Source organism: Mustela nivalis (genome assembly GCF_964662115.1).
Source record: "Mustela nivalis genome assembly, chromosome: 14".
Taxonomy (NCBI): Eukaryota; Metazoa; Chordata; class Mammalia; order Carnivora; family Mustelidae; genus Mustela; species Mustela nivalis.
This window is the reverse complement of record NC_139033.1, coordinates 67,742,412-67,759,264: the sequence shown is the minus strand read 5'-3', so window position 1 is coordinate 67,759,264 and position 16,853 is coordinate 67,742,412. Positions and strand designations below refer to the sequence as shown.

At 36.3% G+C, this 16,853-nt stretch overlaps 1 protein-coding gene across 16 annotated transcripts in view; it reads right to left on the bottom strand.

Moving 5' to 3' along the window:
- The window catches only part of ESCO1 (establishment of sister chromatid cohesion N-acetyltransferase 1), an 82,541-nt gene that overhangs the window by 1,529 nt on the left and 64,159 nt on the right, over window positions 1–16,853 (bottom strand). For 10 of the 16 annotated variants that reach the window (XM_082698749.1, XM_082698751.1, XM_082698754.1 and 7 more), the window contains 3 exons: window positions 9,251–9,340; window positions 5,235–5,378; window positions 3,214–3,401 (listed from right to left, as the gene is read on the bottom strand). In XM_082698749.1, coding sequence (XP_082554875.1) covers window positions 3,214–3,401; window positions 5,235–5,378; window positions 9,251–9,340 — 422 coding nt within the window. Of the gene's footprint in view, window positions 1–3,213; window positions 3,402–5,234; window positions 5,379–9,250; window positions 9,341–9,883; window positions 10,007–16,853 lie in introns of all 16 variants that reach the window. The other 6 variants (XR_014302683.1, XR_014302684.1, XR_014302685.1 and 3 more) reach the window with 1 other exon arrangement.

The window sequence follows — 16,853 nt, the reverse complement described above, 5'->3', positions numbered from 1 at the left end:
CCCAAAGATCAGGAACAAGGTAAGCTCTCTGTTTATACCTCTTCTATTTAACAGTGTACTTACTTACTGCAGGCTCTCACCAGAATAGACAAGGAAAAGAAATTAAAAAGCAGATTAGGAAGGAAGAAATAAAACTACCTCTTTCTGGATGACCTTATATATACACACAAAAATCCTAAGGAATTCACAAAAAAAACTATTAGATCTAATTAAAAAAATGAGTTCAGCAAGGCTGCAGAATACAAGAGCAATATTAAAAAATTAACTGAATTTCTATATACTTGAAATTAACAATCGAAAATGAAATTTTAAAAACAATTCCATTTATAATAACATCAGGAGAATACTCAAGATTAATAAAAGAAGTGCAAGATCCAGAAACTTAGATAAATACAAAGACATGCCATGTTTATGAATCAAAAGAACTACAGCTGGCTTTCCAGAAATTAGCAAGGTGGTCCTAAATCTCATATGAAATTGGAAGAGTCACCAACAGTCAAACGAATCTTGAAAAAGAATAAAACTTAAGAACTCACACTTCCTTATTTTGCAACATACTACAAAGCTACAGAACTAAAAACAGTGTGCTATGGCATAAGAATAGACTGATGGAATAGAACTGAAGAGTCCAGATATAAATCCTCACAATCAATGATTTTTGACATGGATGCCAAGACCACTCAATGGAAAAGAACAGTCAGTTTAATAAATGGCACAGGGACGATTGGAATGAAAAAGAGAAAGTTGTTGGATCCAATCCCACATCATACACAAAAATTAACTTAAAATGGTCAAAGACCTAAATGTAAGAACTAAAATTATGAACTCCTGGAAGAAAATACAGGTATAAATCTTTGTAGCCTTGCATTAGGAAATGGCTTCTTAGGACACCAAAAACACAAGTGACAAAAGAAAAAGTTACGTAATTTGGAGTTCAGAATTAAAGAACTTTGTGCGTTCAAGGACACCAAGAAGATGAAAAGACAGCTATGAAAAGGTAGAAAATATCTGCAGATCTTATATCTGATAAGGGACTTCTCTCCAGAATATATAAAAAACTATTAAAATAAGAAAAAGATAAACTAGTTTAACAACGGACATGGGATTTGAATAGGCAGTCTCCAAAGAATATCCATAAATGGCCAATAAGCACATGAAAAGATGCTCATTAGCCATTAGGAAAATGTAAATCAAACCCAAAATGAAATACCACTTTATATTCACTAGGATGACTAAAATTAAGAAGACAGACAATAACAAGTGCTAGTGAGGATGTGGAGAAATTAGAACCCTCATATATTGCTGGTGTGACTGTAAAATAGTATAGCTGCTTTGAAAAGCAGTTTGGCAGCTCCTCAAAATGTTATACATACATTTACTATATGGCCCAACAATTCTACTCCTAGGTATATACCAAGAGAAATAAAACATGCAAATGAGGGGTGCCTGGGTGGCTCAATGGGTTAAGCCTCTGCCTTCGGCTTGGGTCATGATCTCAGGGTCCTGGGATCGAGCCCCGCATCTGAGCAGAGAGCCGGTTTCCCCCCTCTCTCTGCCTGCTTCTTCTGCCTACTATGTGATCTCTATCAAATAAATAAATAAAATCTTTAAAAAAATGCAAATATTTCTCTACTTACAGAGGGAAATAAAAATAAACAAAAATTTGTACATGAAATGTTTACAGATTATTCCTAACAGCCAAAGAAGTGTAACCACCCCACCCCACATTCATCAACTGATGAATGGATAAATGAAATGCACATCCACACAGCAGGATTTTATCTGGCAATAAAAAAAGGGATGAAGCACACAAACACATGCTACAGCATGGATGAGCTCTGAAGCATGCTAAGAAGGAAAGAAACCAGTGACAAAGGTCATTTATTACAGGAATTCGTTGTATGAAATGTTCAGAACAGGAAAATCCATTCAGACTGAAAGCAGATTCGTGACCACCAAAAAGTAAGGGAGAGGGAAATGGGGAATGACTGCTAATGAGTGTGGGTTTTGGGGGGGGGGGGCAGCGATGGAAATGTTTTGGAATTAGACAGTGGTGATGGCTGCATAGCCTTGTGAATACATTAAAACCCACTGAATTATATAATTTAAAGAGATAAGTCTTATGCTATGTAATTATATCAATAAAGCTGCTATTTAAAAACAATTTTTTAATTTAGCCAAGATACAGACTATTAGAATTTTCACACTGTAATCTTAACAAAGTGAGCTAGGTACATAAGAACAATAAATGAAAAAAGTAGAAACTCTGTATGAGTTTTAACAGGAAGCTTATGGGGGCATCGCATTATCGCACAGAACAAAGGCAATGGCTATCCTGTTTAACGTTTTTATAAACTTAGGATTGTCATAAGACCTAAATTTATAAGATTTAAAGGAGGAGCAATACCCTCATATATCGGACAATTATTTAAACAGCTGCATTTTCCAGGTTTAGTTCTGAAAGAGCTAAAATAAGACCCGCCTCTTGCCATGACAAGGGTGAGTAGACCTGAGCCCTCCTGGATCACTACCTATAATAAAATAAGAAGGAAAAACCAAACACATTAAGGTTCTAAGATTCCTAGAGCCTTAGTTAGGAACTTCCAACAATGATGGATTACTTTGAAAGCTGTATCTACAGATAATAGATAGGGATTCTAGGAATAAAATGTCATCTGCATTAATATGAACCTCCATTAACCCTTTGGCAAAGGTGCTTGAAAGAACAGAAAACAAAACGTGCAATTTATCTGAGTCTTCCTCTATACATTTAATTTAAAATCAAGCAACAAAAGCAAAAAGAAAAAACTAGTAGGAGACTTAGATAATTTACAAATGATATTCTTAATTTAAGACAAATTTTTGTAAAAGCTATTTTTTTTTAATTCCAAAAAAACCTTCCCACATTTATTTGGTTATCTTTAAAATTCTCCAATACTGAACAGTTTGAAATAAGTGGATTATTTTGGCCTAATACCATTAGTGACAAGTAAGTAAAAATAGTTTAATAGGATTTAACTGATAGTGCTTGGGGGGGGGCACCCCCAGATTAAATTCACATAAAAAACAAAGATCCAATATACTGACAATCTTATGCAAATTTTGAATTAAAATAGAAGTTATACATTTAAGATTAAATGCCAATCTTGATATGAAAAATCCACTTAAATCTTAAAACTACAGAAAAGGACTTGAAGAATGACATTCAGTTACCTCAGGCATTCAATCATGCGAGAAGCAATTTTCTTCCGACGCATCATGCTGAACACCCATATCCGACTGATCCCACAGATTGCAGGCTCTGGTAATGTTGAGCAGCACCAGGCTTTCTGCCTTTCAAATCTGACTTTTTCTTCTTCTGACCTGATAACTGGATGCTTCTCTTCTATAACTCTGTACCCCTAAGGTATCAAAATTAAAGACGGAAAAATTTTAAAGTGAGAATATGAATTAGCAACTGTCTAGTACTGACCTTAGTGCAGAGGCTGCTACATTTGTCCGGCTTAACAAACTATGGGGGCCACTTATGCTTTCCTTCTTACTTCAGGAAACAGACCTGACTCTACATTCTGTTCTAATTCACTTACTAGTTATGACCACAAAAGCAGTCAACAAATTAAGATTTGGGTTCCTTATCTATAAACTAGAGATATCTACCACTTCTCTCAGAAAATTGTAGAGAAATTAAATAAGGTAATACATACAAAATACCCTGCCCAGCAGGGCTGGTCCTTTTTTTTCTCTACCTCCCACATTCTAAGGACAAGCAAAAGTACACATCAAGAACTCAGCAATCATAACAACTGTTTCTGTGATCGCTGCCATAGTTCTAGGGGTCACAGCTGTGCAGAATTACGAGGAGGGATGGCAGAAGAATCAATTTAAAAAGCTGCTTTCCCCACACTCTCATCTCTTTAAAAAAACAAAACAAACGAAAAAAAAAAAAAAAAACAAAGAAAACTAAAGTGCTATAAAAAACATAGCATCTCCTCTATCAGTCTAGTTGGACCACAGCCAACCTTCTGATGGAGCATGGTACCAATCTTAAAACAATGAGACAACACGATGAAGAATTAACGAACATTACATAACTATCCTCTAAACACTGCAAAAGTCATTTTTAGAACTTGGGAGAATAGAAATTTAAAAAAACACAAGGGTATACACTATGTAAAATTAACTCAATTTCAATATGGCAAACTCTACAAGTCATTTTATATCAAATTTATATCCACAAATTACCTTATCACAGCTATTCATGTAAATCAATTTTTTAAATATAAACAGCAAGATTCATAAAGCTACACAACTTAAGACTGATTTTTAAAAATTAACACATAGAAACTCACTCAAAGACTTGTTCTGACATTTTGTAAGAAAATTTTGATAAAACATGTTTTCAGGAAATTATTAATGTCCAGAAAGATACCAACTGAACAAAAGTCAAATCCAATGTGCACTGAATTCACAAACAAGAACTCAGCTGAAAAAAGAATTCAAATGAGGTATTCCTCAAAATGAGCATGATTAGAGGGTCTAGAATCTTCTGTTCTCTTAAATTGGTCTGTTACTACGTAACTTACCCAATGTGAATATACCCCTTACTGTGATTCTTTTTTGTACAATCTGGCTCCTAAATACAAGTCAACTTCTCACCTAAAGCTCAAAGAAGTGGTAATCTATTCTGGGGATGGGCAACTTTTTATAAAGAACTGGACAGATAGTATTTTAGCTAGGCTTTGAAGCCCACCAGGTTTCTCTTGCAACTACTCAACTCAGTCTAGTGTAAGTCAGCCAGAAACAGCATGTAAGCAAATGGGCATTGCTTACTATTATATTGTATATATGTTATATTGTAATTATATTATAATTTTAATTTATAAAAATAGGCTGGATTTTGCCCTCAGGTAATAGTTTGCCAACCTCTGCTTTATTCCAGTGCTTAAGGAATGAGACAAACATTACATTAATATCCAACATGGAAACTTCCTAAACAAAATATAACAGTACTTTTTGATTTACAGAATTTTTATTTTATATACTGACTTGAGAAACTAATTCCCATGCAAGATACAACTCTGCTTAGTCAAAACCTACACATGGCAATTCCAACATTCACATTCACATACATAAAATGTTGTAAATTTACCATGACTTTTACTCAAGATTACACAGTCAACTCGTCAGACACTGAATTACATACAAACACTCTTTAAAAAAGTCACTTAACTTACCCACTGGATATGTTCCGCAATTAGGCAGCCAACTACTTTTTTGTCATTAGAAATAAAGAGAAGTGTTTTAGTTCTGGAATAGCACATTAGTGGGGCCTGCTGGAAACCTAAATCATTATCAACCATCTCTCTAATCTCGTCAACCTGCCAAATAAAAAACAGTATTTTTTTGTAACAATGAAAGAAAGCATTGTATACATGTTAAGACATACTATTTCAGTTCAGTAAGTTGAGTATTTTATTCCAAGCAGGATATTGCCTAAAGAAGAGTTCTTTCCAATGATTATGTTAACCAATAATGGTTTTCAAGGCCTGTGGAACAATGTGCAAAATGGGGAAAGAACTGGACAGTAATGTCAAGCCTTGCAGTCTAATTAACAAGAAAACTGAGAGCTCCTACAATAGAGAATAAGAACATTAGAGCATTAGAAGCATCATGGGTTTGTGAATTGGAGAACTTCACTGGAATCTTAGCCAGGCAAGGCACTTTTCTTCCCAAGCCTTAGTTAGTACTCTCATCAGTAAAATGGAAGTGGGCACAGAGGAAGAAACACACATTTACTTCTTAACAACCACTGGCCAGATACTATGTACTTTATAAATATTATCTTACTTAAATCCAACATCTCTTGGTCTACCATCCCTTGCAAATATATATGCAAGAAAGTAAGTTCGAAGGTAACTCTCCTATGTCAGATACTGGACATCAAGAAAACCAGGGAACAGAGCTTTGAATCCATAATGCGAATATGGCATCAAACTGTGCTTCTTCTAGTCTACCTCCTAGAATTACAGTCAAAGTCAAATATGATAAACTTGAGCTTCTGAAGGGTCAAAGGTTTTTGTAGGTACTCAATTATTAGTTCCTTCCCCAATTAAAAAATAAAATGCAAATATTCAGTCCAACATTCACTTGTGTTATTACTAAGTTTAAAATGAAAATAAACGTCGGAGGGTTAATTATTCATACCTCTGACATGATGAAAACTCCAGTCCTCCTAATACTGGAATAGTATCCCATAACATAACTCTCAATTCAGTTCCTGAAGGCAAATGACTCACAATTCCTTAGATTTTAATTTTTAACCCATTATGGATTACTAAGTAGTAACATACTACATTGCTACTAATATTTTGTCCTGAGAAACTAAAATGAGGAAATTAGCATTTCCTGAAGATTCTTAGTCAAAAAAAGTCTGATGCCACATATGGTGGTGTAGCAAAGTTCCCACTATTCATTTCCAATGGTAATAGTTGAAATTCCAAAAATTACATGATTTAATTTTCATTGAGTCAATCACTAATCCAAAATTAATTAACAAAATTTCTGTGACAAGGATCAACGTTTCAAATACAAGGCAAGTGGCATGGTTACGTGTCATTCTAAATGTTACTGTCTATATTATTAGGCAGTGGTAGTATGAGGACTTATTTGGTTATCTGGGATTGTCCAGTCATACATAATAAAAGATATGTGAAAGTCATAAAACACAAGATAAAGTAGAATGTTAGTTATATTTTCAAATATTAGGCTCACCCTTTCAAGTGATGTTTTACTAAATTTAAAGAGGTCCAATAGTTAAGCTTAAAAAAAAGAATAAAACATTTTCCTTGTGTTTTCTAGACACTTTGGACATATTCCAGTGAAACTAAGTTTTTCAAAAAATACTGCTTTACATTATAAGGTACTTCAGAAAAAGCAAATGGAGGATAAAAAAACATTTGAGCATATTATTTCAAAATGTAATTAATATTAACTCATTTCATGGGTGCCTGAGTGGCTTAGTGGGTTAAACCTCTGCCTTCAGCTCATGATCTCGGGGTCCTAGGATCAAGCCCCACATCAGGCTCTCTGCTCAGCAGGGAGCCTTTCTTCCCCCTCTCCCTCTCTGCTTGTCTTTCTGCCTACTTGTGATCTGTCAAATTTAAAAAAAAAATCTTAAAAAAAAATATTAACTCATTTTAAAATAAGTTTATCCTATGGTTTCTTGCCTCTTAAGATACACAATATAATAAAATGATTCCAGACTTCATTATCTTTCTGAATCTTCAAAGTATGGAACTCTAAATTTGGACTAAGCCTGGCTCAACACCAGCTAAGAGAACTTCTTTAAATTTTCTACCTTATAACTATAAATCAGATATCTTTTTTTCTGAACATTATATCTCATGTTTAATTTCAGAACTTCTATAACTTTAAAAATTTATTTATGAAAATGAAGAGCAGTGGGGGGAGGGGCAGAAGGAGAAACAGTGTTATGCAGACACTCAGCAGAATCCATCATGGGGCATGATCTCATGACCCTGAGATCATGACCTGAGCCAACACCAAAAGTCAGATTCTTTTTTTTTTTTTTTTTTTTTAAAGATTTTATTTATTTATTTGACAGAGAGAGATCACAGTAGTCAGAGAGGCAGGCAGAGAGAGAAAGAGAGGGAAGCAGGCTCCCTGCCGAGCAGAGAGCTGGATGTGGGACTCGATCCCAGGACCCTGAGATCATGACCTGAGCCGAAGGCAGCGGCTTAACCCACTGAGCCACCCAGGTGCCCCCAAAAGTCAGATTCTTAACTGACTGTGTCACCCAGGTGAACCTCTATGACCTATTATTCTATCTTCTTCTACAATAAGCTTTTGTTTAAAAATTTACTCTCAATATAAAAATTTACAATTGCTATTTTTTTCTGTTGTCAAAATTTAATTATAATTCTAATTTTTTAAAGGAAAGTAATACATTTTTCAAATTTTTAATTAATAGATTTATTATTTTAGAGGGAAGAGAGCCAAAGCAGGGGGAGGGGCACAGAGAGAGGGAGGGAGAATGCCAAGCAGATTCTACACTGAGCAGGGAGTCCAATGTGGGGCTCAATGCAGGGCTTGTTCTCACAACCCTGAGATCATGACCTGAGACAAAATCAAGAGTCAGATGCTTAACTGACTGAGCCGCCCAGGCACACCCCTAAGTTTTTTTTGTTTTTTGGGGTTTTTGTTGTTGTTATCATTGTTGTTTTTTGTTTTTTGGGGTTTTTGTTGTTGTTGTTGTTGTTTAATTTTATTTATTTATTTATTTATTTGTCAGAGACAGAAGGAGAGAGAGCGAGCAAGCACAGGCAGACAGAGAGGCAGGCAGAAGCAGAGGGAGAAGCAGGCTCCCCGCCGAGCAAGGAACCCGATGTGGGACTCGATCCCAGGACCCTGGGATCATGAACTGAGCCGAAGGCAGCCGCTTAACCAACTGAGCCACCCAGGTGTTTGTTGTTTTTAAAGATTTAATTTGTTTATTTGACAGAGAGAGAAATCACAAGTAGGCAGAGAGGCAGGTGGCGGAAGGGGTCGGGGGAAGCAGGCTCCCCGCTGAGCAGAGAGCCCTATGCGGGGCTCCATCCCAGGACCCCGGGATCATAACCTGAGCTGACAGCAGAGGCTTAATCCACTAAGCCAACCAGGCACCCCACCCCTTAATTTTTTATTTAAGTTATCTCTGATCTCTACACCCCATGTGGGACTCGAACTCACAACCCTAAGATCAACAATCACACAGTCTTGCAACTGAACCAGCCAGGTACCCTTGTAATTCTGAAGTCACTTATGTGGCATTATAAACTAGCACGCCTTTTATTCCATCACTCAAATTACTGATAACATGGGACATTAACCAATTCACTAAAAATTTGTTTCAAAATCCTAGACCCATTATAAGTTTAAGCATAATTTTTAAGTATATTCTTTAAATGTTTATTCTTTATTTCTAGAGCTGGTGTTTGAACATGCTATGCCAGTAATACATCACCCTCTTAAACTAACTACAAAATTACATTATCCAGAGGCACCTGGGTGGCTTGGTTAAGCATCTACTTTAGGTTTGGGTCTTGATTCCAAGGTCCTGGGATTGAGCCCCTTGTCAGGCTTCCTGCACAGTGGCGAGCCTGCTTCTCCCTCTCCCTCTGTTCCTCCCCTGCTCTCTCAAATAAAAAATTAGACATTATCCATTCTACATGAAATTTCACTAGACATTTACCTTTTTCAGAGCATACTTTGGGTCTTCAGGAAGAACCATTATTATCCTGCCATCAGGATATTCAGCCAAAATTCTTTCCTTTTTCCAACCCTAGATATAAAACATATGAATTAATTTTATGTTATCATATTTCATTTATCAGATTCACATAGAAGAAAAATATATTGATGTATCTAAAAACTGCAAGTATGGAAAAATATTCTCAATGTTTAACTAATAAGATATGAATCAGCTATTTTGTTAAGCATACAGTAGGTACAATGCAAACTAGTTTCTCTATACTACTCATTCAGAAATCTAATACCATATAATATCCTTATCATTTCCCATGTTAAATTAATTTTGAAAATCACACACCAAAAACAAGCCCCTTAAAGTCAGTGATTCCCAGAGCCTAAAAGATAACTCTCCCAGTTTCCTGAGAAAAGAATTTAACTCATAAATTTCTTTGGAACATGGTTACCTCCGCAAACACACACTCATGGTTTTATGTCTGGCATGCCAAAGACCTCCAGGAGGTTTTAAATGAACTGATTTGCATGCAATAGCCCAATATGTCGTAAGGAATAGTTTTTATTCTTATTGATCACAACTATCAAAGTCACAAGAAGGAGACTAGAAAAATATAACTACCTTCTAAGAATCTAATAGGGAAGGAGAAGCTACGTTGTGTGTATCTGAAGTTAACATACTCAAAAAAAGAGAGGTAATAAACTCTTCTTCAGATCCACACTCGTGGTGATTAATGAGCAGAACCTGCATGAAAAAAAAAAAACAAAACAAAAGCCACTTAAATCTAGTAAGATGGGACTGAACCAGAGGTTAAAACTAAGAGCTTTGAAGTTCATAATAAGTACAGAAGGAATGAGCTTAACTGGTTGTTTCATTTGTCTTACCCAACCAACTCTACATTAAAAAAAAGAAAAGAAAAAAGGCCTTTCAAAAAGCAATACGTACTTCTACTAGAGAAAACCATGATCCTGAGATCTTTTAAGACTATGAAAGCTCAATAAAACCAAGAAAAAAGTAACTACATTTTTAAAAAATATTAAAGCAAGTCAGAGAAGAAGCTGATTTTCTTAAACAATTTTGAGTGATTTTTTTGAGGAAAGGGGTAGGGATCTTGGGGACAAATAGTCTAGTAATATGCTTGGTAAATGTAACAATCTGAAGTATTTAAAATGAGAATTTTTTTTAAAACATAGAGCACCCAAAGATAAAGTAAACTTCAGGTGATTATGATTGGTTAAAAAGTTCTCAAGATCTGGGACGCCTGGGTGGCTCAGTTGGTTAAGCCACTGCCTTCGGCTCAGGTCATGATTCCAAGGTCCTGGGATCGAGTCCCACATCGGGCTCCTTGCTCGGCGGGGAGCCTGCTTCTCTCGCTGCCTCCGCCTGCCTCTCTGCCTGCTTGTGTGTACTCTCTCTCTCTGGCAAATAAATAAAATCTTTAAAAAAAAAAGTTCTCAAGATCTGAAAAGGAGCAGAAACAATAGCCACAGAAGTAATTTCTTTACAAATTAGAAATTAAATATGAATTTAAGTAAACAAGTTTTAAAACATAAAGAAGGTATCACCTCTTAAAAAACAAATTTATATTACTATGTTAGTTTGGGAAATGCTTCTAAAATAAACCCATTTTCAATAAAATGAAAAAGGAGACTTCTCATTTCAAAAGTTGAACTACAAATTCAATGAGGAACTGGAAATTTTAAGTAACCTCCACTTTTAAGAATGTCTTAAGTGCCTGGGTGGCTCAGTCAGTTAAGCGTCTCCCTTTGGCTCAGGTCACGATCCCATGATCTAGCCCCGCGCTGGGCTCCCTACTCAGTGGGGAGCCTGATTCTCCCTCTCCCAGTCCCCCTGCTTGTGTTCTCTCTCTCTCTCAAATAAGTAAATAAAATCTTTAAAAAATTTTAAAAAAGTGATAGTTCCTGAGCTGAATTATCAAAACAAAATAAGAAGAAAGAGAGACTCCTGAGTGGCTCAGTCAGTTAAGCTTCTGCCTTTGGCTCAGATCATGTTCCCAAAGTCCTAGGATCAAGTTCTGCATCAGGCTCCTTGCTCAGTGGGGAGCCTGCTTCTCCTTCTGCCTCCTACTCCCTGTTTTGTGCGTGCGCACTCTCTCTGACAAATAAAATCTTTAAAAAAACAAACCAAAACAGTTCTGGGGTAAAAATTCAGGGTTTAAGGGTGCGCGGGTGGCTCAGTCAGCTGAGCAACTGCCTTCAGCTCAGGTCATGATCCCAGGATCCTGGGATAGAGCCCCGAGTCAGACACCCTGCTCAACAGGAAGCCTGCTTCTACCACTCCCTCTGCCTGCCATTCTGCCTGCTTGTGGTCTCTGTCAAATAAATAAATAAAAACTTAAAAAAAAATTTTCAGGGTTTAAAGCCTTGTTTTGTTGTTACTAGCTATACGACCTTGCGCAAATCACAAACTCTATTTCCTCATCTAGGCTATGTACAAAATAGCTGTCATCACCTCCATCACTTAGTTTTTAAGAGGGTTGTATTTAAAATAATTTCTCAGGGCTCAGTGGGTTAGGCCTCTGCCTTCGGCTCAGGTCATGGTCTCAAGAGTCCTGGGATAGAGTCCCACATGGGGGCTCTCTGCTCGATGGGGAGAATGCTTCCCCTCCCCCCGCCCTCTGCCTGCCTCTCTGCTTGTGATCTCTCTGTCAAATAATAAATCAAATCTTTAAAAAATAATAATAATAATAATTTCTTACACAGAGTAGTCACTCAGGAACTTCCATTCTACCTTCCTAATGATACCAAACTAAGATCAGCACACTACTCTAAGAAAGCACAGGTTAATTAATAAAGTTCCCTAAGTTAAATACAACATCATGGATAGATGAAAGAAGCATGTTGGCCATGCCTGGCAAATAACATACTCAAGACATTTATAGGCCTCAACTGTGGTTATCTCTTTCTTGGAGTTAATAACCACACAATCCTCCTGATTTTAAAAGGTTTAGATAAGGGGTGCCTGGGTGGCTCAGTGGGTTAAGCCTCTGCCTTCAGCTTGGGTCATGATCTCAGGGTCCCAGGATCGAGCCTCATGTCAGGCTCTCTGCTCAGCTGGGAGCCTGCTTCCCCCTCTCTCTCTGCCTGCCCCTCTGCCTACTTGTGATCTCTCTCTCTGTCAAATAAATAAATAAAATTTTTTAAAAAATGTTTAGAGGAGACTATCTGCTGCTTGAAACTGAGGAAGAGGGAAAGATTGTAGGGGAAGGGTACATACAATTTAGAGGAATAATCAAACGGTGACAGCTTTCTACAAAAATATAAATTCCAATGCAGTGCATTTAAACTTCTCACCTTTAGCTCTAACATGTTACAAACATCCCTCTGCTAATGAGTGTATTTTCCAAACCCCAAATTTTCTTAATTCACCCATCTGGCTGTGAAAGCTTTATATTCCTAATAGCAATCAATGATTATTTGTTGTTCCTTTGCCACTGTACTTACTCGAAACTTAAGAATCTAAAGAATGGAAAGGATTTCTCCTATTTTCCCATTTAAAAAATATATTAATCAAAAACAAAACACATTAAGTGGCAGATACACTGATGTATACAATTGTCAAAATTCACCAAACAAACATTTAATTTCTGTGCATTTAACTGTATGCAAATTACACCCCAATTTCATACTAATCACTTCAATACTAACTTTATACTAAAAACTTTAAATACTGAAGTTCATACTAATCACTTTAATAAAAGGCTGAACAAGAATACCCATGGAAGAATACCCTGAGAAATAAAACCAACAACCAGCTTTTTTAAAAAATTACCAATATTTTAAGAAAAAAGACATAGAGGGAAAACTTTTAAATTAAGAGAGACCTAAGAGATATACCAACAAACGCAATATATGGATCTTAATTCAAACAAATGAACAGTACAGAAATTGTACTTGGAGAGCTTTGAACCCTAAGGAAACATCTGATATTAAGGAATTAACTGATTTTTCTTAAGGCATGGTTATATTCTTTAAGTGCGTGTATGGACCTGTGTGTGTGTGTGTGTGTGAAAATAATCATATATTATCAGCATTACTGATAGAGATATGTTTCTACTCGGTGTGACCTTCACTGAACTATGAAGTATGAAGTCAAATAATTAAATGGCAATTAGGTGAAAAAAATTTAGTCAATTCAAGAAATATGTACTGAACACCTACCATGTGTGCACACCACTGATCTAGAGAGCACCAAAAAGAGATAAAGACTTTAAAAATCAGTGATACCAAGATTCAAGTCCAGACTCTGCTATTTACTAGCTGTGTTGCCTTGGGCCAATTACTTAACCTCTCTAAACCCTCATTTCCTTGCCTATAAAATGTATATAAAAACTGTAATACAGGGGCACCTGGGTGGCTCAGTGGATTAAGCCTCTGCCTTCGGCTCAGGTCATGATCTCAGGGTCCTGGGATTGAGCCTCGGGCATCAGGCTCTCTGCTCAGCGGGGAGCCTGCTTCCTCCTCTCTCTCTCTCTCTCTCTCTCTCTCTCTCTGCCTGCCTCTCTGCCTACTTGTGATCTCTCTGTCAAATAAATAAATAAAATCTTTAAAAACTAAAAAAAATTTTTTTAAAAACTGTAATACAAATTTTTTGAGAAGCTGAGAAAACATGATAAAATACTAAGCACAGTGCCTAACACAAATAATACACACCCAATAAATAATATTACTATCATTATGGTAACAGCGTTTTCTTGTAGGTTTTTTCATCTGTGATACTCTTTTCTTTTTTTTTAAAGATTTTATTTATTTGAGAGCAAGCGAGTGAGCGAGCAAGCCCATGAGCAAGGGGAGGGAAAAAGGGACAGGGAGAAGCAGACTCCCTACTGAGCAGGGAGCTGGACATGGCACTTGATCCCAGGACTCTGGGATCGTGACCTGAGCTGAAGGCAGATGCTTAACCAACTGAGCCACTCAGGTGCCCTTATCTGCGATACCTTCACCAGATCATTTGTGATCTAGCTCCTCATCTACCTCTTCAAGCTCCCTCTCTTGAAGCTTTCCTAACACATGACCCAGTCATGGGTCGTAATACTTAAAATATCCCAACTTTTACACCCATTATTCTTCTAGTCCAATACCTCTGCTCTACACTCTCCTGGACACAAAGGACTCCTAACTTGTCCTTTCCGACTCTACTTAAGTATTAACCTCACTTTTCCAACCTTTGTTGGATATCCTTAGGCTCTATCTTCAGACAGTACCCTGTATGTATTACTACTGTAGCACTTTCCGTATGATTTAGATATGTTTACTTATATGTCCCTTGTGCTGCCTGTAATCCTACATAATGGAAAAAATGATCTTTTTAGTAGTAATTTTTAAAATTTAATAATAATTTTAATAATAACTTTTTTTTAAATATTTTATTTATTTATTTGACAGATGGAGATCACAGAGAAGCAGGCAGAGAGAGAGGAGGAAGCAGGCTCCCCGCTGAGCAGAGAGCCCGATGCGGGGCTCGATCCCAGTACTGTGGGATCATGACCTGAGCCGAAGGCAGAGGCTTTAACCCACTGAGCCACCCAGGCGCCCCTTAATAATAACTTTTTATTTTAAGATTTTATTTATTTACTTGACAGACAGAGATCACAAGCAGGCAGAGAGGCAGGCAGAGAGAGAGAAGGAAGCAGGCTCCCTGTTGAGCAGAGAGCCCGATGTGGGGCTCAATCTCAGGACCCTGAGATCACGACCTGAGCCAAAGGCAGAGGCTCAACCCACTGAGCCACCCAGGTGCCCCTTAATAATAACTTTTAAACTATGGAATATAGTAATGAAGTTTGAATAACAAATAGCATAAAAAATTACCTCATAAGACTTCTTTAAACTTTTTACAGATTAAAAAAAAAATCAAGTGAAAAAGGTTTAGTTAACTTGCTATGGTCACATAACTAGTAAGAGGCTCACTAGAAAACCACATCTTTCTAATGTAATTAAAGCTCACTATTTTGCCGCACTGATCTCAAGAATCTTAAAAACTGAATAGGAAAAATACATAATACAATTATCTGTAACAGAAGGTGCAATCCATATACTTCTATTGTTGAAAGGAAGTTTTCCTTGATTCAAACTCAACTTTTTATGTTTCTGAATCCAGAATTAGTCTTAAAACCAATATGCATATTTAATACATTTCTTAATTCTAAAAAACAGAAGTTATCAAATTGAAGCATGAACTTCCAAGAGAAAGCAAGTATTTCAAAAAGTATTACAACGATTTTGAGCCAAGAAAAACCCTTTTGGGCTTAAAGAGAAACCCAAAAATGTTTCACAGAAGGGATGGTATTTCCCCTTGAAGAGTATAGATGAGAATGGGAAGGCATTCCTGGTAGAAGAATGTACAAACTAAAAACTAGAGGTGGAAAAATTAAAGCAATGCAAAAGACAGTGAGTGTATCAATTTTGCTAGAGAAGAGAATTTATAAGGAAATGAGAAATACATTTACAAGGGCAGACAAGAACCAATAATGCTGGCTGGGCCATGAATGCCTAGTAGAAATAGGGAGAAATCAAGAAAGATTTTAGATAAGCAAAAGTCATGACTGTACTTGAACCAAATGAAGATGAATTTGGCAGCTGTATATAATAGGCAGGATGGACAACAGCAAAAACAAAAATATATATATATGTCATAACGTGGATGCCAATTTCGTATTATAAAGAAATGTGTCTTGTCACTTAAAACCTTTGTGTTTTTAAAAATTTGAAAGAATACAGAAGATCATCTGAGCGGACTTTAGTTTAAAACTGGGGTCAACTGATTTCTCTGAGCTAAATTATAATCATATACACAATATATTTTGTTGGAGTTCAAATAAAAAGCAAAAACCTACAGTCTACTATAAAAGGACTCTAGAGCTAATTTCATTACTTAGTACCTATGTGATGTTAGGCAAATACATATCCTTCTTTCTGCGTTATTTCCTCATTTATAAATTAACTGTAACTACTTCATGATTTGCTAAAAAAAATAAGGAGTTCTATATAAGTAAAAAGTTGGATCAGCCACTGGTAGACAGGAAGCCTTTAATTAATGTCATTTGTGTTAGTGTTATTGTTATTATTGTATCTCCTACATATAAAATAATTTATATAGGAATTTAAGTTTCACACTGGGAAAATCTGACTCTATTCTAAAGACACTTTATGGACTTTTCATTTTTTAGATATATTACGACAGCAAGATTTTTCTGGTTTCCTACAATATTTAAGCTGAATGAGTAAAAGCTAGAACCCCTGAAAACTTCTAGTCCTCCAGTAGAATTATTTGTTTTGGTAAATCCTGTATTCTAGGACCAATTCTCTTTGATCTAGGAATGATAGAAGCTACAGGGATCTGGAGTTTTAGGATGCCTAGGTTGTCGAGGTTTTATAATGAAAAACACCATATGGACCATAAACTACAAAAGGACCAAGACCTCATTTGACACACCACTACATCCCAAGCTCAGAGCACAGTAAATCAAGTACATTATAAATATTTATTTTTGAAAGGATGGTACATGCTTGAAGAATCAAAGCCTCTCTTTATGAAAGCAAAAGCTTAATCCTTCTGTGCCTGTTTTGCAATC